The sequence below is a fragment of the Mus musculus genome, chromosome 11 (assembly GCF_000001635.26).
Source record: "Mus musculus strain C57BL/6J chromosome 11, GRCm38.p6 C57BL/6J".
Taxonomy (NCBI): Eukaryota; Metazoa; Chordata; class Mammalia; order Rodentia; family Muridae; genus Mus; species Mus musculus.
This window is the reverse complement of record NC_000077.6, coordinates 94,290,547-94,313,737: the sequence shown is the minus strand read 5'-3', so window position 1 is coordinate 94,313,737 and position 23,191 is coordinate 94,290,547. Positions and strand designations below refer to the sequence as shown.

Below are 23,191 nucleotides of genomic sequence, written 5' to 3'. Positions count from 1 at the left end.
ATTAAAGGTGTGTGCCACTACTAAAGTCTTAATATATGAAGCAATCAGGGTTGGCCGTTAAGGGTGTTTGTGTTGTGGAATGTTTTGTTGTGGGAGAGGGTTGAGATAGAAGCTCACTATGTTGTTGTTCATACCTCAGATTCAAAATCTACCGAAGCCAAGTAGCTGGGATTTACATACATGCATGCAGTTTCTGGCCACAGTGCAGATTTTATTAGCATCCACATACTCAAATATCAGATTGACCATTGCCAACAGGAGTTAATCTCAGTAGTGTCTACAGTGTTGAGAGCATTTATTTCCTATATGATTTGCTTATAAAATGGAACTTAAGGAGAGCATAACTCAGTGGTAGTGGTGCAGTGTACACTTAGTAAGTAAGTGCCCTGTGTTTCTATAACAGTTGAAACTGCTTTCCTAAGGGTTAGGAAGCTAGATCGTAATCACATTGTGAGAATTGTTACTTCCTCCCATCCCTGCTTTTTGTTATTGCGTTGCTCGGTCCATGGTGGACATGGAGTCAAGAATTGTTGAATAAAGAAAAGAATAGGCGAGGAGAAGGCCAAGTGGATTAATTAGTAGGCCTTGAGAGGACTTGCACAGATTTTAATTTGTGATTAAGTGTTTATGTTTTTCAATGACTGATATTAAATGCCAGTAGCTAATATCTTATATTTCGAGTAGTTGCCACAATTATATCCTAAAGAAAGATACCAATTATGCAGCTAGGCACCACATTGCCTATTACCCCAGTGCTGGGTAGCCAGAGACAGGTGGATGGATCCCTGGGGATTACTGACCATCCAGGCTAGCCAATCAGCAAGCTCTAAGTTCAGCAAAGGACACTGTCCCATAAGCTAAGGTAGAGAGCAGCTGCAAGAGACAGCTGATGGTAGCAAATAAAAATGGCTAGGGGTGTTTGAGGAAGACACCCTACACTCACTTCTGACTTTATCATGCATTTGCACACATGCATGCATACAGTAAACATGAATAAAAGAAGATATGTAGATTTATTTGTATTATTGACATTAGTAACTTCATTTGAAACACACAAATATGTACTATTAGTTTTTCGTGTTCTGATGTTTTTGTTTTTTAAGCACTCCAATTCCTGGGGGAGAATCAGAAGCAATTTAGAGGTTGGAAGTATAGTCCAATGGTTAGAACTTGCCAGCTACATACCAGTTTCTGAGTTTTATTTGCATAGTGGGGAGCAGGAGGCTCAAGACTAAATGAGGAGAACATGCAGGATAAGAGTAATACCGTGCCGGGTGTGGTGGCGCACGCCTTTAATCCTAGCACTTGGGGGGCAGAGGCAGGTGCATTTATGAGTTCTAGGCCAGCCTGATCTACAGAGTGAGTTCCAGGACAGCCAGAGCTACACAGAGAAACCCTGTCTTGAAAAACTCAAAAAAAAAAAAAAAAAAAAAAAGAGTAATACAGTTTTGGTGTATTGCTAAATGGTATAAAGTGCTTATCTTTTTGGTTTGGTATCATTTGATTTTTCAAAAATATTTTTTGATTAGAGAAATTGGTGTGTGTGGGTGTAGATCAGAGGACAACTAGTGGAAGTCGACTCTTATTCCACCGTATGGATTGATGGAATCAGACTCAGGCTTTTAGTCTTGGTAGCAAGCACATTTTTACTCACTGACTTGTCAGACCTGGATCTTTTTGGACAGACTTCTTTTTCTCTGTAGCCCTTGTTTCAAACTCCCAGCCACCCTGCCTTAGTCTTCCAGGTGCTTGATCACAGACATAAGCTACCACGACTGTCTCATTACTGTCATTTTGCAAGGTGGATCACTATAGACTCTGAGCTTAGAGCTTCTGCCTTGCCTTATATTAGTTCTGTGATTACAGAAATGTGCTACTATATCCAAACAAGAAGTTCAGAAATGATTTAAACTTAAAACATTAAGATTCTAAAGTATAGGAGCTGGAGAGGTGACTTAGCACTTATGAATACTTTTTGTTCTTTTGTGTTCCCATCATCCACATGGTGGCTCCCAACAATCTGTAAATCCAGTTCTAAGAGAGCCAATTCTCTCTTCTCACCTGTGGACACCAGGCATGCATGCGGTGCATGTCTTAAGTGTTTAGTCTTCATTAAAAATAGACAGCCTATAAGAATAATGTTTAGGTTTGGAAGCTGGGCATGGTAGCTCATACCTGTAATTGCTACTTAGGGTACTTAAGAGTTCAAAGCCAACGTGTACTGTATAATTAATTCCGAGCTCCCCTGGGGTAAAGAGTAAGATCTTGTCTCAAGAAGAAAAGGTGACAGGGAGCTTAAGTTGCAGAGAAAGTCAACCATTGGTGTTTCTAAAGAGAATGGTGCAAAGCAAGACAGGAGGTTAGCACTGGCACCCTCAGAACCACACATGTGCACACACAAAAACGTTAAGTAATGTCATGTTAATGTTGTTACAAAACTCAGTTTGTTATTTAGCCTTGATATATTAATCTCCTTGAATTTTAAACACACGTTTATTTTAAATTGGGATAGCACATACCATTACTCATAGTCAGTTCCCCTCTACCATGTGGTCCTGGGGAATGATCTCAGGTTGTCCAGCTCAGCACCAGCTGTTTTTACAGGATGGGCCATGTCCCCATCCCTCCTTAAATTTATTCTAATTGTGTATTGGAGGTGGGGTTGCTGTGGTGAGCCATGTGGAGGCCAAGTGATAACTAACTTTGTGGAGTTTTGTTTTCCTTTCTCTTTTACATGGGTTCCAGAATCCAGGTTTCTTTTTTTCTTTTCTTTTTTTTTTCATTAGGTATTTTCCTCATTTACATTTCCAATGCTATCCCAAAAGTCCCCAGAATCCAGGTTTCTTGACTGACCCATCTCTCACTGACCACTTTTTTGTTGCTGGTGTGCACGTGTGCAATGTTTCAGTTGTAGTGGTGGTGGTTGTTAGTAGTATTTTTGTTCTTGTTTTGTTTTTTTTCTTGAGCCAGCATCTCACTCTGTAGCCTTGGTTGACCTGACACTCTATGTAGACCAGATTACAGAGAGCCATCTGCCAAGTTTCTGGGATTAAAGGCACATACCAGTCTAACACCAAGCACATATGTGTATGTGCAAGCATGCTAGAGAAGAGTACAGGTAGTTGTGAGGCTTCCAAATTGGTTTCTGGAAACTGCACGGGCCCTCTGCAAGAGCAGTACCACCTTTTAAGTGCTGCACCATCTCTCCTATCTCTGTTAGATAATAAAAATTGCCAGATGTGGAGGTTGGTGTATGCTTTTTAATTCCAGCACTTGGGAAGCAGAGGCAGGCAGATTTCTGAGTTTGAAGCCAGTCTGGTCTACAGAACAAGTTCCAGGATAGCCAGGGCTACAAAGAGAAAAGCCTGTAGTGGGGACTCATTTCCTCTTTGATTCCTCTGCCTCCAAAATACCATGCCTAGCTCACAATCAGTTCATAAATACAAGATGGTGTTAATTGAGAAATGAATCAGATTTAATTAATATTTCTAGAAAATAACTGATAATTCTGTAAGTTTTGTTTATTTTTATTAAAATTTTAAGAGTATAAAGGTCACAGTTAAGCATATGAAGTTGTACTCGGTCAAAAGATGAATATAAGAATATTATTTGCAGCCGGGCAGTGGTGACGCACGCCTTCAATCCCAGCACTTGGGAGGCAGAGGCAGGCAGATTTCTGAGTTTGAGGCCAGCCTGGTCTACAGAGTTGAGTTCCAGGACAGCCAGGGTTACACAGAGAAACCCTTTCTCAAAACAACAACAACAAAAAGAATATTATTTGGGGCTGGAGAGATTGCTCACTGGTTAAGAGCACTGACTGTTCTTCCAGAGTTTCTGAGTTCAAATCCCAGCAACCACATAGTAGCCCACAACCATCTGTATTGCCTAAAGCCCTCTTCTGGTGTGTCTGAAGACAGCTGCAGAGTCCTCACATATCTAAAATAAATAAATCTTTTAAAAATATATTATTTGGCACCTCTTTTAATAGAATTTATAGAACTAAGCAGTTTTTAAAGTTAAGTACTTTTTTTCCTCTCTCACAATAGGTTTGTAAATATTATCTCTGCGGTTTTTGTCCTGCGGAATTGTTCACAAATACCCGTTCTGATCTTGGTAAGTTATTTTTTTGTTTATCACACTTGAATTAAACTTCCTTCACCAGGCATAGTGACGTGAGCCCATAATGTCAGCATGAAGCAAGGGGATCCTGAGTTGAAGGCTCGTCTAGGTTATATAGCAAGACTTGTATCCAAACAAATTTCAAACTTTGTTTGTAATTCTCAAGTTTTTTTCCCTTCAAAACATATGAGTAAGTAATTTCTTGGTCAATTATGAATATGTTAATAAATTTTAGCCTTATTAGACACACTGGCATAATTAACTGTTTACATTGACACTTGTAAAATATTAAATTGAAAACTATTCACACACACACTCACTTTCTCAAATATAGCCCAGGGTAGCCTGCACTTTTCGGGACCAATCTGGCCTGAAACAAGTGTTCCTCCTCCTGTCTCCTAAATACTAGACTAGGATCATAGGTTTAAGCAAACATGCCTGGCTAAATGGAAAATATGCTAAATGCATGGAATAGGCAGTAACATCAAGTATCAGCATAATTGTTAACAAATCAGAGACACCTGCTTTAAAAAGTCTGCAGAGGAGTTTGAGAAAATAAGTGTTAGATCTTAGAGTCTTGGCTAGTCCATAAAAGCACTAAGTCATGAGACTAAAAATGTAAAAAAATTTCAGTTTAGAGATTTTTTAAAGCCTTGACACTATTAGCATTTTGAAGCAGTTTTCATGGTCTCTGCTGTATATTTGAGGGTGTTGGCAATTTTCCTGTTCCTTACCTAGTATTTCCAGTAACATGTACGATTATAAGAACCAAAATAGTCATCATACATTGACAAATGTCTTCTGGGGTCTAAATATTAGCTCCCAGTAAAGAACCACTAGTTTAGGTATTGCACATTTCTTGGTACTAACTTTTCTACTCTAGTGCTCCAGAAAGGTAAGGTTTGTTTTGTTTTTTGTTGTTGGTTTTTGAGAAATTGACTAGGGAGACTCTCTGAAGCATAAAATATAAACATAGTTAGTGAATGTGAGTTCTCTTGCTTTAGGGGGTGTTTATGGCTGGAAGAGTCTGAATTTTGAAATTTTAAGCACAGCACAGGGTACTTCTCAACAAAAGTAAGATTTTAAAAATGTTTTAAATGAGTTTTAATAGTGGTGCTCTTTTACAGGCATCTGGAAGGGTATAGCTAAGTATTTCCCCCAGTTACAGGGCAGCAGGTGATAGGTCAGAGAAATGATTTGTCTGCATCCTGGCCCCCTGAGAATCTTTTTAAAAATTAGTTGGTGTTTTGTTTTGTCTTTTTGGTAAAAACCCTTGCTGACAAATCTTTGCCTATCCACTCTATAATTTTTAGTAGAATTTGGAATTCTTTTTAAAAAATAGTTGCCAAGGTTGTAGAGATGGTTCAGTGTTTCAGAGCACTGGTGCAGAAGGCTTGGTTCAGAACCTTAGCGTCTACAAGGTAGCTCACAACCTCATGTGATTCCTCCAGTGTTGGGGATCCAACATCCTTTTTTGGAGAACAGTCTTTAAAGCATAAGTTGACGGTCAGGGAGCACTAACCAGGCAGACATTTGAAGAATACCTTCAACTTAGATTAACAAACTGAGTAAGGGAAGAGGTGTGATGGTAAGAAATGATAAGAAATACAGGAGAAAATTGTTTAGAAATCTGACCTGTCAGATTTACTATCTTCAGAGAAATGGTGTCTGAACATTAGAAAGAATTGCAGTTAAGCTACACTTTTTAAAATTAAAGTTTTTAGAAATTAGAACTAGAGAAATGTGAAATAAAAGCTACGGGACTGGGCTAGGGGATTGACTTAGTGCTTGCTCTGTCAGCATGAGGGTCTGAATTCAAACTCCAGCACCACATGAAAAGCTGCCAGGCCAGTGCCTGCCAGGCAGCATGATGGGTGAAAGGCAGGTTGGTCCCCTAGAGCTTGCTGGTCTGGTCAGCCAGCCTAGTTGAACAGCAACTACACACACACACACACACACACACACACACACACACACACACATCTGAGGAAAGAACAGTAGAAATATCATCTACATCTTTTGTTTGGTTTACAGAGAATGCTATTTGCTGGTCAAAATGTAAATACTAAAAGGCTGTTTAACTTTTTTTTTTTTTTTTTTTTAAAGATTTATTTATTTATTTATCATATGTAAGTACATTGTAGCTGTCTTCAGACACTCCAGAAGAGGGGGTCAGATCTTGTTACGGATGGTTGTGAGCCACCATGTGGTTGCTGGGATTTGAACTCTGCACCTTCGGAAGAGCAATCGGGTGCTCTAACCCACTGAGCCATCTCACCAGCCCCCGCTGTTTAACTTTTTAAAAAAAAAGATTTATTTTTTATTATATCTAAGTACACTGTAGCTGTCTTCAGGTGCACCAGAAGAGGGCGTCAGATCTCATTATAGATGGTTGTGAGCCACCATGTGGTTGCTGGGATTTGAACTCAGGACCTTCAGAGAACAGTCGGTGCTCTTAATCATTGAGCCATCTCTCCAGCACACACACACACCCTTTTTTTTTAAGACAGGGTTTCCATGTAGTCAGTCCTGTCAGTCCTAGCTGTGCAGAACTCGCTATGTAGACCAGGCTAGCCCCAAACTCGAGTTACTGAAACTCTGGAATGCTGGGATTAAAAGTATACCACCCTACCCAGCCTAAGTTTTTGATACATATGATTAATAAAAATAGGCATACAATTCTAAAATAATGGAGTTAAATTTCAGAAGAAATAGCTAAAAGTTTAAAAAGGGGGGGTTACACTTGGGACTTTTGTTTTACTTAACTTTATGTACAAGTATTTGAAGCTAATGTCAGTGTTGGTTCAGATCAATTGTCTGCAGCATCCAAGTTTTGTTTGGTGGTAGTAAGGAACAGGTCCCTCTTTTCACTTTTGCTCCCTGTCCTCTGTTGACCTTGACAACTGGAGAGATCAATTTTCCTTATGTTTCATGATTGAGTAGGATCCGTTTTGGAGTCTGCAGTCTACTCAGTAATAAAATGAGCTGCTTTTCCTTTATATTTTTATTATTTTTGAAGGGCTTTATGTGCCGTACGAGATCTATAGCCTCAGGTTTGCTCCCCATCCCCAACAGTAACACAAAAAGTAGCAGTGGAACTTTTATTTTGAACAAAGTGATACCAGAGGGATACACTGAGCAGGTTGACTGCAGGCCACATGAGTGAAAATACTCAAGGGACTTCAACCTTTTTTGAAAGGAAGACAGACAGACGAACTTGATGTAGTGTCCTGCCTTTTTAAACATCCCTTATCACTTAGGAAGCTGAGGTGGGAGGATCCTAAGTTCTAGATAGTAAGGTGTTGCTTCAAAACAAAACAAAAAAACTTTATGACTAGAGAAGGAAATTTTAATGTCAGAAATAATTTATGCATGCTCTTTTCTCCCTCTCAGGTCCATGTGAAAAAATTCATGATGAAAATCTAAGAAAACAGTGAGTTCTACTATTTTCTTTTTGTTATTTCCCCCTTCTAGTTACTTAGACAAGCATTGAAGATACAATTGGAATTAATATAAAATAACACTGCTTATAAATTTAATCACTGGTTTGGCATGACAAGGTTTAATAGCTTCACTAGTACTGGCTGCCATATGAATGCATATTTTATGCTTTTTTAATATTATATTTACTTCTCCCATGTTTGCCCTTTATAAAGTTTATTTTATAATTGTTTTGCAACCTTGAGTCAGAAGACAGCTTTGACGATCTGTTCTTGCCTTCCATCTTGTTGATGCTGATGTCCCAGGCTAACTGGCCCTGAAGCCTCTGGGGATTTCCCTGTCTGTGCCTCTCAGTGTCATTGTAAGAATACTGAGTTCACAACCCTGTGCTGCTGCTGTACCTGGCTTTGTATGGCTCCAGACTCAGATCCTCGTGCAGATGAGTCCACTGAGCTGTTTCTCCAGTTCCTGTGCAGAGCATGAGGAGGCTGTGGAGACCCGGAGTAGACATTGGATCTTGTTGATCACTGTCCACTTTATTTATTTATTGAGGCAAAAATCTCCTGTTAGCTAATTTTGACTAGTCTACCTAGCCAGCTTGCTCCAGAATCTTTCTCTGTCCCTCAAGCAGAAGTATAAGTGACTATAGTGTCTGCATAGCTTGTATGAGTTCCATCTCTGTGCTTGCATGGCAAGCACTTTATCCACTGATCCATTTCCTTAACCTCCAGCTTTGCCTTCAATTTTCTGTTTATGGTGTTTCCAGACACAGTTTCTCTGTATGGCCTTGGCTGTCTTGGGTATTTTTCTTTCCTCTTCCCCTGACTCCCCCCGCCCCTTTTCTTCATTTCTTTTTTTTCTTTTTTTTTTTTTTTTTTTAGATAAGGTCTTACTGAGTAGCCCTGGCTGTCCTGGAATCACAATATAGCCCAGGCTGGCTTTGAATTCACAGAGACTTGCTGGTGCTGGGATTAAAGGCATGAGTCACCAAGTCTGGCTTATTTTCTTCTTCTTAAAAATTTATTATTATTTGAGAAGGTGTCTTACTATGTAGACTATCTGGCCTGGAACTCACTATGTAAGCCAACTGGCCTCAAACTCACAGATACCCAACTGTCTCTCGTGCTATAACTAAAGAATATACCACCATGCCTAGCTACTTTTTAATTTTCTGAATTACATTTTTTAAAGATTTATTTATTTATTTATTATATTTGAGTTTGCTGTCGCTATCTTCAGACACACCAGAAGAGAGCATCAGATCCCATTACAGATGGTTGTGAGCCACCATGTGTTTGCTGGGAATTGAACTCAGGACCTCTGGAAGAGCAGTCAGTGCTCTTAACCGCTGAGCCATCTCTCCAGCCCTCTTAATTACATTTTATTTAGTTTACTATATAAAAATGGGTAGAGTACCTTCTACTTCTATTTTGTGAAATAGTTTGTGCAGAACTGGAATTAGATCTTCTTTGAAGGTCTGATAGAACTCTGCACTAAACCCATCTGGTCCTGGGCTTTTTTTGGTTGGGAGACTATTAATAACTGCTTCTATTTCTTTAGGTGATATGGGACTGTTACTATATGCCTGAGTGTACCAGTGCCATGGTATATTTATGGGGCTAAGAGGACAGCTTCTAAGTGTTGGTTCTCTTCTATTGTGTGAGATCAAACTCAGGTTGTCAGGCTTGGCAGTGAGTATCTTTACTGACTGAACTGTCTCACTGGACCTGACTCCTGTTTTATAGATATGATTTGTCCTGGATTCCAGAGCATAGATAGATGCAAAGTGGTGGTATAGCCATGGCTTAAACCTGTGTTTAAAGCTTGTGTTTTTACCCGGACCTATTAATGCAGGCCTATAAAACCAGCTATTTGAGAAACTGAGACAGTAAGATCTACGTTCAAGGCCAGTCTGTGCACTTAACGGGGAGTTTTATCACAAAACAAGGGGCTGGAAAATACAGCTCAGTGCTAAAGCACTTTGCTAACTTGTGTTCAATATATAGTACCACCAAAATAAACAGCCAGCTGATTATTAACCAACTGCAATACAGTATATAGTGCCTTTCCCTTTGATAGGATAACATCTAAAAATATACTTCATGTAAGTTTAGGCTTTGAGACGGGGTGATAGGGAATATATATATATGGCTTGTAATGTTTAAAAGTTTATTTGTTTTCACTTTATCAGGTATGAGAAGAGTTCTCGCTTTATGAAAGTTGGCTATGAGAGAGATTTTTTGCGATACTTACAGAGTTTACTTGCCGAGGTAGAGCGCAGAATTAGACGAGGTCATGCTCGTTTGGCATTATCTCAAAATCAGCAGTCTTCTGGGGTGAGTATGAAATGGACTTAGAGTTTGTAAAGAACTCTGTTCTCTGTAGATGTGGCTGTCTCATATCATTTTAAACTCGACTTCCATTCATTACTCTGTCCTTTAGAATACATAAGGTTTGAGGAGCACCTTCCTTCTGTTGTTTGAGGGTTAGGGAAGCGTCTCCCCCCTTCCGCGTGCATGTTTGGTCTGATGGTGCTGCTGGAGGTCATGGGCTTTGTATATGCTAGCACGTGCTCCACCACTAAACCACACGTTCGTTCTCCAGCCTCTGCTCCATGCTAGGAAGACCAGGGCGGGTGGTCATCCTAGTAACTAGCTCCAACCCAGTGACTTACTTCACCTCCACCATGAGAATAGGATAAGCAAAGGGGCCAAGACTGTGTAAGGAGATTGCTTTTCTGAGGAGAGCATGGGTAGAAGAGACTCCTTTCTGTGACCTTTGAAGGCAAGCAAGGAGCTAGCTAGCCAGCAGAATCAAACGGAAGCCGCTCGGGTTGGGCTGCAGTAAAGCATAAAGACAGAAAAGGAGAGGAGGTTATTTCCCCAGACAGCTGTGACAAAGCTAGAGTGCAGGTGTAAAGATCTTAAGTATATTTCTCAAAGGCTCACTCTGGCTTTAGGGTGGAGAATGGTCTGAGGTGTGTACAATGAAAGCAGCAAGTTATCTGGGGGTTGTATGATTATGGTGGGCTGGGTGAAGGTGGTTGAAAAAAACAACAGCTTGCTGGGGTGAGGATTTGGGTGAACAGAGAGAGGAGAAATTCAATCTTCCTGCATGGTTCTTGGTTTGAGCATCCAGGTGACTAATAGAATTTAATGTAGATTGGAACTGGAGGATATTCTCTGTTCAAGTTTCTATCTTAGAAATGTCAGATTTGAAATGCCTTAAATACCTAAGTAGAGACATTAGTAGGATGTGAGATGTAAGATGCGAGCTTGCAGTTGAAAGTCAAGCATGAAACCAAAATCTTCCCACTGTATTACTTTCTGAAAATTACTAACCTTGGCCTAGTGCCTTGGTTTTGTCTCTGTTAAATGGAAATAATAAAGTAGCTATCAGTCAAGTCAAGTTTTGTGATCAGTGGTAACACACATGGGTAAATGCCCAGCAGGTGTTAGCTGTTTGAGCCTGGAGCTCATGGAGGGGCTCAGACATAAACGTACAGGTCTTGGATCTTCTTGTGTAGATGGTGTGTGGCTGACACAGGTTAGCTTCTACCCCCCAACCCCCATTTTGGCCATAAAAACCAACTATTGGGCTTCTTTGTAGTTCTTAAACAATCTTCATTAATAAATGGTTTTGCTAGGAAGTTTTCTTACTCTTTTTTTTTTTTTTTTTTTTTTTTTTTTTTTTTGAGATGGGTCTTGCTATATAACCCTGCCTAGCCTGGAACTCAGCAATACTCTTGCTTCAGCTTCCTAAGTAGTAGCATGGCAGGCATTTGCTGCCATGCCCAGTTGAAGATTTTTCTCTTCAAATGTCAGTAACTGTATGTAATTGACCAAAGATAATTGGATTAGTATCAGGTGATTAAGCACTATTATTTTTCTGCCAAGATGGGGTCTCCTGGCTGGGCATGGTGGCGCACACCTTTAATCCCAGTACTCGGAAGGCAGAGGCAGGCGGATTTCTGAGTTCGAGACCAGCCTGCTTTACAGAGTGAGTTCTAGGACAGCCAGGGCTACACAGAGAAACCCTGTCTCAAAAAAAACAAAAAACAAAAACAAACAAAAAAAAGGTTGGGGTCTCCTGTAGTGAAGACTGGCCTTAAAGCTGTGTAGTTGAGGGTGATCTTGAAATCTTATTTTGTTTTTTTTCCAGACAGGGTTTCTTTTTGTAGCCCTGGAACTCACTTTGTAGACCAGACTGGCCTTGAACTCCGAGATCCACCTGCTTCTGCCTTCACTTTGCAAAGAGCTTATAGACATGTACCATGACGCTCAGCTCCTCCATTCCTTTAATTAATAACTAGAAACACTCATGGACATGTTGGCATAGTCCCATGTTCTTAACACTTGGGAGGTTAGGGCAGAGGATCTCTTTTTCTTTCCTTTTTTTATTAAAGGGGGAAAAATACACATCTGTTTTCATCCGAACCTGAATATGTTATTACTTTTAGGGGTAGTCCTTGGCTCAAACCCAAGGCCTAGTGCATATTACCACTATCTCCGTCCCTGGACTCAAGAGTTTGAAATAATTTTCTTTGGTATTTTATTTATCAGTCACACAGTATTAACACAATTTATTGCTTTTTATAGGCTGCTGGTCCAACAGGCAAAAATGAAGAAAAAATTCAGGTTCTGACAGACAAAATTGATGTGCTTCTACAGCAGGTGAGTTGTTTATAGAAGTGAGAGAAAATCCATGGAGCTAGGTGCTGTGACAAACATTTTTAGTCCCAGCATTGATGGAGATAATGGGGTCATGACCCTGTCTTAAACACAACTGATACATGGTTAATAAGGTTAGAAAATAAACATTAAAATGCTTTGATTGATTACAAGGGAAATACAAACTGAAATCTCATGGGGGGAGATATTTAACAGTATTTTGTTGCCATCAATTAAAAAGGTAAACTAGCCAGCCACACATACACAATTAATCCTAGTACTCTGTAGGGTTCCAGGCCAGTCTGGTTTACAAATCTAAGTTCCAAGATATCCAGAGCTACACAGAGAAACCCTGTCTCAAACAACAAAAACCCAACTGTATAAAGCACTTCAATGTTCTGAAGGATTTGGGCTCTTTACAGTTATCAGACATTGCTGATGGGTGTATAAAATGAGTCAGGTACAGGCGGTCTAAAAGAATTTAATTTGCTGTGTGTGTGTGTAGTTTGCATCTTTTTATCTGTTTGTTTGTTTGTTTGTTTTCTTTTTTTTTTGAGACAGGGTTTCTCTGTGTAGCCCTGGCTGTCTTGGAACTCACTCTGTAGACCAAGCTGGCCTGAAACTCAAAAATCCACCTGCCTCTGCCTCCCAAGTGCTGAGATTAAAGGCATGCGCCACCATGTCTGGCTGTAGTTTGCTTCTTAAAAGGTTAAAAAATGTACCTGTTTCTTTATGCAAAACAGAAATGTGTACAACTTAGCACACCACTGTTCACAATTTTATTTAAAATCACTCATACTCCCCACCCCCCACATTCAAGTGTTCATCAACAATTCTGTGAGGAAATCAGCTGTGGAAATCATAAACTCAAGACTAAGGCAGGAAGAATGCCTTAAGTTTAAGGCGAGTTTTGGCTCTGGTGAGTAGCAGGCCAGCCAAGGCTGCAGAGACAGAATACTGTCTTAAAAAAACCAAAATTAAATTATGTATAGTGAAGTAATACTCTGCAATGTAAAGGAACTTAACTATTTGCAGTAATATTGATACACATTTAAACCATCTTGAGTGAAAGAAGCTACATTAATAGTAACATTTATATAAAACTTGGGTAATCCAGTCTAATCTGTAGTGGCAGCAGATTATTGATTCATTGCCCGGTTATGTGTATAAAGTTGAGGTTGAAGGAGGTGCTAAAATGAACAGGAAACCTTTTGGGATAGAAAAGGAACATCTAACTGGTAATTATGATTTTCGTGGATATGCTTGTATCCATACTTGAAATCTTTGTGAACTTAAAGTCTACATCATCTAAGCTGTAAAATAAAAATCACAAGTGTCAAATATTAGCAAGCAATGACACAAATCTACTGAAGGCTAATGAAGCACGGTGCCTGGGCCATTTTTTGCTTGATTGGAAAGGAATCTTGACTTTGTGTTTCTGTCTTAGATTGAAGAGTTAGGATCTGAAGGAAAGGTAGAAGAAGCCCAGGGAATGATGAAATTGGTTGAACAGTTAAAGGAAGAGAGAGAATTACTAAGATCTACAACCTCGGTGAGTTTTAATCTGTTACATTCTCAAGAAGCCTGTTAGTTTTGTGGAATCCATTCTTAGAGAATCGTAGAATACCTTTTTCTGTTGTTCAAAATTTAGTCTTGATCAAGCATTTTCTTAAAAGGTTATACCCTGGGCTGGTGAGATGGCTCAGTGGGTAAGAGTACCCGACTGCTCTTCCAAAGGTCCAGAGTTCAAATCCCAGCAACTACATGGTGGCTCACAACCATCTGTAACGAGATCTGAAGCCCTCTTCTGGTGTGTCTGAAGACAGCTACAGTGTACTTACATATAATAAATAAGTAAATCTTAAAAAAAAAAAAAAAGGTTATACCCTGCCTTAGATCGAAGGCATCCTCAGACAGCATGAAGATACAGGACAACAACAACCAAAACAACCCCTCCTTAGCTTGCACTGGTGTGCTTGCTCTGTTTCCCACCCACCACCCATCACTAGCACACATGCAGTGCTGAGGACCAAACATAGGGTGTTGTGCTTGTCAGGCACGTACTCTTACCTCTGAGCTAGTTCCCCCCAGCTAGTGATTTCATTCTGGTGCCAAGCAAGAAATGTACTTCAGTACCAGGCACTAGCCAAGTATCTGCAGTTTAATGCAGGCAGTTTTTCTGGAGATAGCATTATAGTTCACAAGTTGGGAGCTTGTGTTTGCTCTGGCTTCCTTCTTTTCCTTTTCCCTTTCTCTTCTCCCCATCTTGTGTGCACATACAGTCCCAGGCACATGTATGCCAGATGTCACTCATGCCCCAGGTTTTACCTGTGCTTCTGACTAAAGTTAACAATTCAGAGCTTTCACAAACCCTCACCTCGGGTTCAATTCATTTGCTCCCGTACCTCACAGATCTCTGAAACACGTTTACCAGCTTATTATAAAGGATATTACAAAGGATGCAGATGAAGAAGAGATGCATAGGTATGGGAGAAGGGTTGCGAAGCTTCCATCTCCTCTTCAGGTTCACCACCTTCTAGGAACCTCCATGTATTCAGGTATCTGGAAGCTCTCAGGCCCCTTTCTGGGTCGTATTAGAGACTTAATTCTGTAAGCATTATGGAAACATGGACAACTGGGTAGAAATGTGATTAGACAAAAAGAGTATGATACAGTGCAATAGACCAAGTGGGGAACCCAGCAGCCTGCCTGTCCAGATCTTTCTGTGACATGCCCCAGCCCAGCCCCAGCATCCTTTATCTGATCTGTTGTGCAGAATCCCTTTAACATAGGGACCTTGTGATCAGACAAGTAGATTGATGAGTTTCTTGGTCTACTTCAAGTCACAAAGGTGAAGGAAAATAGAGTTTTTAGGCTTCTTTTAGGAGGATGTTAGAAGCTAAGGAACAATGGATAGGCATAATCACTGCATGTTATCTCACTACAAACAGGCTGCATTCTATAATTTTTACATTTATTTATTCAGTGTCTTTGTGTAGTCCTGTCACAGCATGTGTGTTGAGATCAGAGGACAACTTGAAACCTTAGTTCTCTCCTTCCACGTGAACTTTTTGCGTTATCTAGCTTGGTAGCAAGAGCCCATACTTGCTGAGCCCTGCCTTAAGTTATAAATGCCCATGTTAGCTTGAGTTCTATGTATTCCATGTTCTCGGTACCTCCCTTACTGTGAGGAGTGCAGTGTGGCTTTAAGTGCTGTTGATTAGATGAAGATGCTCTGGTCACTGCTGCTTTGCCTCATTGTGAGCTCAGGTTGTTCACCAGGAGGTTGGTTTCTTAATGATTGAGTTATTGTATCTATATGAAAGCAATTTAGACTAAAATAACTTTCTGAACGTTTACCTTTTTCAAGGTGATTTGGTGTTCAGCAGTTAGGTCAGTTGAGCAGCACCTCTGCCCTTTTTCCTGAAAGAGGCGGGTTGGTTGCTCTTTTCCAGACTTTCCTTTCTCAGACTTGAGCAGTTGGTGTTCATTTGTGGCTGGAGAGATGGAAGGTAGATGTTAAGTTCCTTTTGGAGTTTATTTTCTCTTCCTCAGATACTCTCATAGCAACTGGTTTCTCATTTCAGACTATAGAAAGTTTTGCTGCCCAAGAAAAACAGATGGAAGTTTGTGAAGTGTGTGGAGCCTTTTTGATAGTAGGAGACGCCCAGTCCCGAGTAGATGACCATCTGATGGGAAAGCAACACATGGGCTATGCCAAAATTAAAGCCACTGTGGAAGAATTAAAAGTAAGTTTTTCGTAAGCATGTGCGTGAGTGTGAGCACACATACACACAATGCAGTATGTAATTTCTAATGATAACTATCACTAAAATTTTATATAGCTAAAATTTGGTCAAGCAACAGTAGAAACCTTGAGTGACATTTTGTTCATTTTTATATTTCTTTAAAGCAGTGATGTGTTGAGACTGCAGCTTGTTTACCATGCCCCCAGCTTGGGGGTTGATCTCTAGTGCTGAAAGTAAAAAGAAAATGCAGGGATGATTCCTGTGACAATTTGTTATGCACCAAAATATCAAAGTATTTTATTAACTTCATTTTCAAGTACTAGAAATTGAAATTTTACTTAATTACTCAAATAATGGTATTTTACACACGCACACATATGATACCAGAATTTCTATATTTCCACTGAGGATATGGAACACCATAAAAAGATTAGTCCATAAATTGCTTGAAAATGTCTTAAAGTTATATAAAACTCTCTTATCTTGAGCTAGGGAGGTGGCTTAATGAGAGATCACTTGCCTAGGATTCTCAAGGCCTTCTGGCTGGTCCCAGTACTAGAACAATTAGAAAACCCAATTTGATTTCCTTAGGAAAAGTTAAGAAAAAGAACAGAGGAACCTGATCGGGATGAACGTCTCAAAAAAGAGAAGCAAGAAAGAGAGGAAAGAGAAAAAGAGCGGGAGAGAGAAAGAGAAGAACGGGAAAGAAAAAGACGAAGAGAAGAGGAAGAAAGGGAAAAAGAAAGAGCTCGTGACAGAGAAAGGAGAAAGAGAAGTCGTTCACGGAGTAGACACTCAAGCCGAACTTCTGACCGGAGATGCAGCAGGTCTCGGGACCACAAAAGATCACGGAGTAGAGACAGAAGGCGAAGCAGGTATGAAAATCTACTGACTGTGTGGTTCATGATGACACCGTGTGCACAGTTATGAGCAAAAAATAGTTAATGGACTTATATCATGATGGGGCTTTCATATAATGTCATAATCAAAACTGTCATTGCATGAGTCTCATATTGACATAGTACCCTGCAGAGATGGTTGCTTCTTATTGAACACGTAGCTGATGGAGAACTGCGAGTGATCATTGCCACCCAGGATTAGGATGTATGTAGGGCATGTGTTGCTAGTCTAAGTAGTGATTAAAATCCTGAATTTGAAATAAAATGACTGATGGATGTATATCACTTTTGTGCTGTCATAAAATCCGATTATTTTTTTGCCCCACTAATAAAAGACTGCGTGTCTATGTGCTAGGTAGATGTATAAGGATTGAAAGGTGAGCTTCAATCTTAAGGGAAGCCCCCTTCTGTTTTGGCTCTCTGTATCTGTAACTGGCCTAGAGCTTGCTGTATAGATCAGGCTGGACTCAAACTCACTGAGATCTGCCTGCCTTTGCTTTCAGATTGCTGGGATTAACAGCAAGATTTTCAATAATTTTCATCCTCTAAAAAGTGCTTTGCTGGTTTTTCTTTTTTAAAATTTTTCCAGACAGGGTTTCTCTGTGTATCCCTGGATGTCCTTGGAACTCACTCTGTAGACCAGGCTGCCTGTTTGTTTCTTAAGGGAAACTTTTACTTAAATCTTTTGAATTATTATTGAATAGTAATAATATATGTGATTCTCTGAGCCCTTTTAGTAATACCAGCTGAAATTGTTTCCTTTTTCTTAAATTATTAAGAAGTAGAGATCGACGAAGAAGCAGAAGCCATGACAGATCAGAAAGAAAACATAGATCTCGCAGTCGGGATCGAAGACGGTCAAAAAGCCGAGATCGAAAGTCATATAAGCACAGGAGCAAAAGTCGGGACAGAGAACAAGATAGAAAGTCCAAGGAGAAAGGTTGGTTTACTATGAGAGGTGCTGGCAGCAACCCGTACCCCTACTTGCTGTGCTCCAGGACAGCCATCTCAATTTCAAGCTCGCTCTCTCTCTCTTCTTGCTCTGATGTGAAGGTGGAAGTTGGTCTCATTACTCAGTTGCCAGCCTGACCGTCTTAAAGACTTTCTGAGCTTGAGCTGCCTTGAGGATGATTAGCTGGTAGAATTGTTTAACTTTTGTTTATTTGGCTACATTTATTTTAAGCTGCAATAGTCCATTGTGTCTCCCAAAGTGTATGTACATCTTTCATTGTTTCTACTGTATAGCAGTCATTAACTCAGCGGTTAGCTTCCGTGTGCTCAGAAGGTGGACACCTCACTTGTCTTAGCAGCCTTTGTATTGTATCTGCATGCTGTTCCCGTCTGCTCTCTTCTGGGGTCTGTAGCTCTCAGTAGCTGCTGCGTTACTGTTAGTGGTTAATGGACTGTAAAATTGGCCCTTGGCCTATTTTCATTAAAAAATTCTCTTTTAGCCTTTATTGGAGGATAATGATTTTAATCATCAAGGTCTCCTTTTTAAACTTAATTTTATTTTGGAGTTATTTTAGCATCTCTGGTTTTTATATTATTTGGGCTGTTTTGCTTTGTATGGTTTTAAGGATGAGAGGGCCTGGTCTCCTTGTTCCTGGTTCCATCCTGTCCTTTCCACATGTCTGTCCTTGGCTGCTGGATTACAGCTGACCTTGTGTGGCGCTCATCATCTCACACTTGCTTCGTAGAGCTATTTCACTAGACGTGAGTTTTTCCAAGAGTGAGGCAGTAGAGACAGGCTTTTTTTTTTTTTTTTTGCCTCTGCTTATTATAATTCAGACATTGTTTCTGTGAAGTCTCCTCTTGTACTATGTTTTGTTTAGAAAGGCTTTGGTATATTTTAAGTGAGATCAGTTTTGAAGAGTTACCTGATGACTCTTACATCAGATCAAATCAATCACCCATGTATTATGAAGCTTTTGATTACATATTTCTGTTTTATTAATTGTTCTTTTCCAGTCTTGCCACTTAAATAGACAACATTTGTATAATTTTGTGTTGAAGCAAAAACATGTCCTGATTACTGACTTGTGACAAGTTGAATTTAGTAAAATTCTGAAGTTTCCTGGTGAGACTAGGGAAAAGAGAAGACTAGATACTGAAAAAACTTAGCAGGCCTATTTATGTTGGGCCTGCCATTATAGCATTAACGTAAACTTTAGACTTCTAGAAATGATGAGTCTATTGACTTAGGGAAGTTCTAGACACTTCTGAATATACAAAGATAGCATTCTGGCCTGTGGGCATCAGGCATCTGTACTAACAAACATCTAATAATGGCAGATGAGTAAGACTGTTCACTGCTCCACGTGATGTAATCATAACAGAAGCACCTAACGGAACTCAACAAAGGGGGAGTAATTTTCTACCCATAGGTATCTATATTCTGTTCAGAGAGTTTCTGTTTAATCCCTAACTCTAAAATCCAACACACATGGATATCCTTAGGACTATTAAGATCTACCATATTTACATAGGCCAGAAGATAAGATTTTTGGACTACTAGTCCTCTACGGAGCAACAAGACGACTCTTCCTCATTGAAGCTACCTGTGCACCGGAGAAGCCCATAAGGCTCAAAGGGAGGACTTTCCCACAAGGTCAGTTAGAGCATAGTTCCCACAGGTGGACAGACAGCTGGGAAGCAAGTCTATGGTTAACCACTTAGACAGTGCTGTGCTTGGTTTACAAAGGCTGGACCTGATGCACACTCCTTCCTTTCTGTAGATGCAAGTCCACAGCACTGGTTTTTGTGCTCCCATCCTCCTTCCAGGTGTTTGATGTTGTGTCTGTAACAACTGTCTGGAGAGTGCTTCTCTTCAGACATCTTCCTGTTATGAGCTACTTTGTCAAACTAATGAATTGTTCTTAGTTTTAAGGGGAAAATAGCTTTTATGGAAAGGTGTGTTTAATAGTTTTGCAGAATCCTTTTGTAGAGGTACATGTAATGTACAGCTGGAAGGCAGACGACACTTTTCCTTCACATGGGCTTTTTCACCTTTCTAATGCAACTCTAGGGAAAGCTGGAAACTGCTGCCTTTTTTTTCCTCCAAACTCAGCTTTAATTTTTTCCTTTAGGAAAAAAACCTCTTAGATTTCATTACAGAAAACACAAATTTGGGTTTTTAGATTTTTTTGAAGATCTCATTTTCTTACTAGGTGTGCCCCCTCTTGGATATTTAAATATGTATAAGTTTTCTTTTAATAAACGTGTCATTTAAATGTTAAATTTCTGGGTGCCATTTTGCCTTGCAACTTAATTAACCCATGTTAACCGTTTTGTGTATTTGTCTTTTGTCTTTCTTGTTGCCTTTGGATGGTCTTTATCTAGAATGAAATTTACTGAAGTTGTCAATTATAGGGTGACTCTAGCAGGTTTGAGAGAATTTTCTGTTTCTTTTTGGTCTTCTTGCCCTTTCCCTCTGTAATCTACAGCTGACAGCACTGAGCTCTGCAGACTGTCTCACAGCCGTGGGAAATGGTTCTTTGCTCTCAATGTTTCCTGTTTTAAATAGTAGTAGATTTGTTGTGTTTCACTGTAAATTCCATGGTCAATGTCTTCTTTTATGGCAGAAAAGAAGGGATCTGATGATAAAAAGAGTAGTGTGAAGTCCAGTAGTCGAGAAAAGCAGAGTGAAGACACAAACCCTGAATCGAAGGAAAGTGACACTAAGAATGAGGTCAATGGGACCAGTGAAGACATTAAATCTGAAGGTGACACTCAGTCCAATTAAAACTGATCTGATAAGACCTCAGATCAGACAGAGGTAAGTGTATTGTTTCTCACTTTGATTAGGGCTTTTTGTTACTGTTTGACAGTGCAGCGTAAGTATGCACAGATGAAGATGGAGCTAAGCCGAGTAAGAAGACATACAAAAGCCTCTTCTGAAGGAAAAGACAGTGTAGTCCTGCAAAACATTTTGAGGTACATTGTTTTGTCTCAGCTATTTTGTAGCAGACTTCGTGCCCCCATTAGTGTGCCTCTTTGGAAATTACTGTCCACGTATGTAATATAGTCGCCATTGAAAAGTTAATTATCCTTTTTTTAGGGATTTTGCTGTCATTTCTTTTTCTTTTTCTTTTTTTTTTTAATAAAAAGGTTGAACTGTTTTTTTTTTCTTTTTGGTATTAAGTCCATCTTGTGTTGGTACATTGGCAGAAACATATGCTTTAAAACTTAACTATTTCTGAGGCACATGTTGGACTACTTTGTTTTAATTAAACTGCTAGTATTTATTTGTCCAGGATGTTTCTAGTTTTTTGCTTTATTGCCTTGCATTCTAATGCAGTTTGTTCTGTAACTCGAGAGCCAGTAGCATTGGATTGATGGAAGTGTAGGGTTTATGAATTATTGCAGCTGACTACCATACCTCACACAGCGTTGGTGTTGTGAGCGGCCCATGAAAAGCCAAATTAGAAATCAAGGATTCAGTCAAACTAAGCAGGTATTCATGCCAGGTACTCCTTTCTCTACCCACATCCGTGTTTGAATGCTATTGCCTGTGACCTTTACGCTTAACTGTTGTGTATCCTTTTTGTTCTTTACAAGAAGCACAGAGGGGTTTTTTGTGTATTGCGTGAAATCTTACAAAGCCTATGTTAACAGAATGGAATTTTTTTTCAACTGTGTGTAGGGATGCAGTGGTGCCCAGAATTAGATATCTTTAAAGAATTTTAAATACAATAAACACTTCATATTACCCGCCTTGTTACATTCAGTGCAATTCTCAAGTCTTTAAGAGGTATGTGTTTAATGTTTCCTACTGTGTAGGAGAATTTGCAGTCAGCCATAGTATAGAGGAATAATCACTGGCTGAGACATCGAAAGCAACAGCATCTAGCCAGGACAGACACTTGGATCAGTGACACAAAGAACTGATTGACTATCAGATGAGGTTGGGTTCTTAAAGAACTGTTTCAAGCTAGGTTTTATAGATATTCTTAAAACCTCTAACTGTTCAATCTTCGGGCTAGTGGTGTGGGATGAAATATTCCTAATGAAAGGAAGTACCAATTAGTTGATTTATTGGTGGCATTCCTGTTTTAGAAAAGCAGTGTAGTTCTGTCTGTGTGAACCATTCACTCATAGGCAGCACACACAGGCACATGGCTCTAAGCACCACACTGATTGATTGATGCCTTGATGTAAAAACAGTACATTTTATATACACGTGTCATGGTTAGCAGTTAGCGACTGGGCCAACACTTAGTCATAAAAGTTTACCTTTTATATGCTGTCTAATTATCAATTTTCCCCAAATTTTGCATTGTAGGACTACTGTTGAAGAGTTTTTGAAGAATACTGAAAACGGAATAAAGTGAAGATCAACATTAAAATGAGGTGAAAGAAAGCTATAGTGGCATAGAAAAAGTATAAAGCTCAGTTAGTTATTTGGTTTTTTTATTATTATTATTAAAAATTAATTCAGGACTGTTGTGACCTACCAGATTTCAGAACATGTGTTAATAGCACATATGCCACTTTGAAAACTTAGGTCCTGTATCATATTTTTTCTTTAAGACTTTTTAAGAAATATTACCTAAACATGTGGCTTGCTCAGTGTTTACTTGCAAGTTTTCAGTCTTGGACTTTGAAGCCAGGATTCCACGTTAGTGCTCATGTGGAGCAGACTGGGGCTCCGTTTTACACTTGTGCTCTCCTTAGCCTTTGGATTTAGAAGTGAAAATAAAGTATCTCTGACTTCCTGTTGCAGAGTTGATTGTCTGTGTCATTGAAAGGCTCAGTGCTGCTCTCTTCCAATAAAGTGACGACTCCAACTACTCTCTTGTTTTAAATATGAGGCATACTAGTAATGCAGGCGCAGTGAACTTTTCCTAACCTGTCCTGTTGAAGGTTAATTTTTTTATACAATTTCCTGTTTGATGTTTTAATGGTGCTTCAATCTTGGCTGGTTATGAATAAATTTGGATTTGCTTTCAATAGCAAAGGTGCATAGTGAACTGCAATATATTTTTACACCCATGAGGTTTCTTTAGTAGTAAAAGGTTCTAAATAACCTCACAGTGTCTTCCTCTGGTAACCTATGAAAAGGATTTAGGCAGACATTCAGAAACTTCCAGCTGTTCCTTTCCTTTAAATCCTATACTAGTAATTTCTTTTAACCCAGTCTTGTTTGGTTATAAATGTATATATTGCTGTGTATGTAGTGTGTAGTACATATAACAAAGATATTTGAGAAGTAATAAGGCAGGTATTTCAACTGGAAGTAGCAGCATGTTTGTATCTAGCCCCATCGACTGTATAAAGTACCACCCCAACCACAGGTGGTTACATATCTATCATA

The 23,191-nt window shown here is 39.5% G+C and overlaps 1 protein-coding gene across 9 annotated transcripts in view; it reads left to right on the top strand.

The window, feature by feature from the left end:
• The window catches only part of Luc7l3 (LUC7-like 3 (S. cerevisiae)), a 31,257-nt gene extending 8,592 nt beyond the window's left edge, over positions 1 to 22,665 (top strand). The window contains exons 2-12 of one of the 9 annotated variants that reach the window (NR_155069.1): positions 4,047 to 4,113; positions 7,513 to 7,552; positions 9,752 to 9,896; positions 12,159 to 12,233; positions 13,678 to 13,782; positions 14,643 to 14,788; positions 15,818 to 15,979; positions 16,571 to 16,854; positions 17,658 to 17,818; positions 20,460 to 20,600; positions 20,706 to 22,665. Coding sequence is in view for 4 of the 9 variants with exons in the window: in NM_026313.2 (NP_080589.1) it covers positions 4,047 to 4,113; positions 7,513 to 7,552; positions 9,752 to 9,896; positions 12,159 to 12,233; positions 13,678 to 13,782; positions 15,818 to 15,979; positions 16,571 to 16,854; positions 17,658 to 17,818; positions 20,460 to 20,600; positions 20,706 to 20,902 (1,377 nt within the window). In the remaining 5 variants the exon portion in view is untranslated. Of the gene's footprint in view, positions 1 to 4,046; positions 4,114 to 7,512; positions 7,553 to 9,751; positions 9,897 to 12,158; positions 12,234 to 13,677; positions 13,783 to 14,642; positions 14,789 to 15,817; positions 15,980 to 16,570; positions 16,855 to 17,657; positions 17,819 to 19,364; positions 19,487 to 20,459 lie in introns of all 9 variants that reach the window. The other 8 variants (XR_001780043.2, XR_001780044.2, NM_001361573.1 and 5 more) reach the window with 8 other exon arrangements.
• The last annotated feature ends 526 nt before the right edge of the window (positions 22,666 to 23,191 follow it).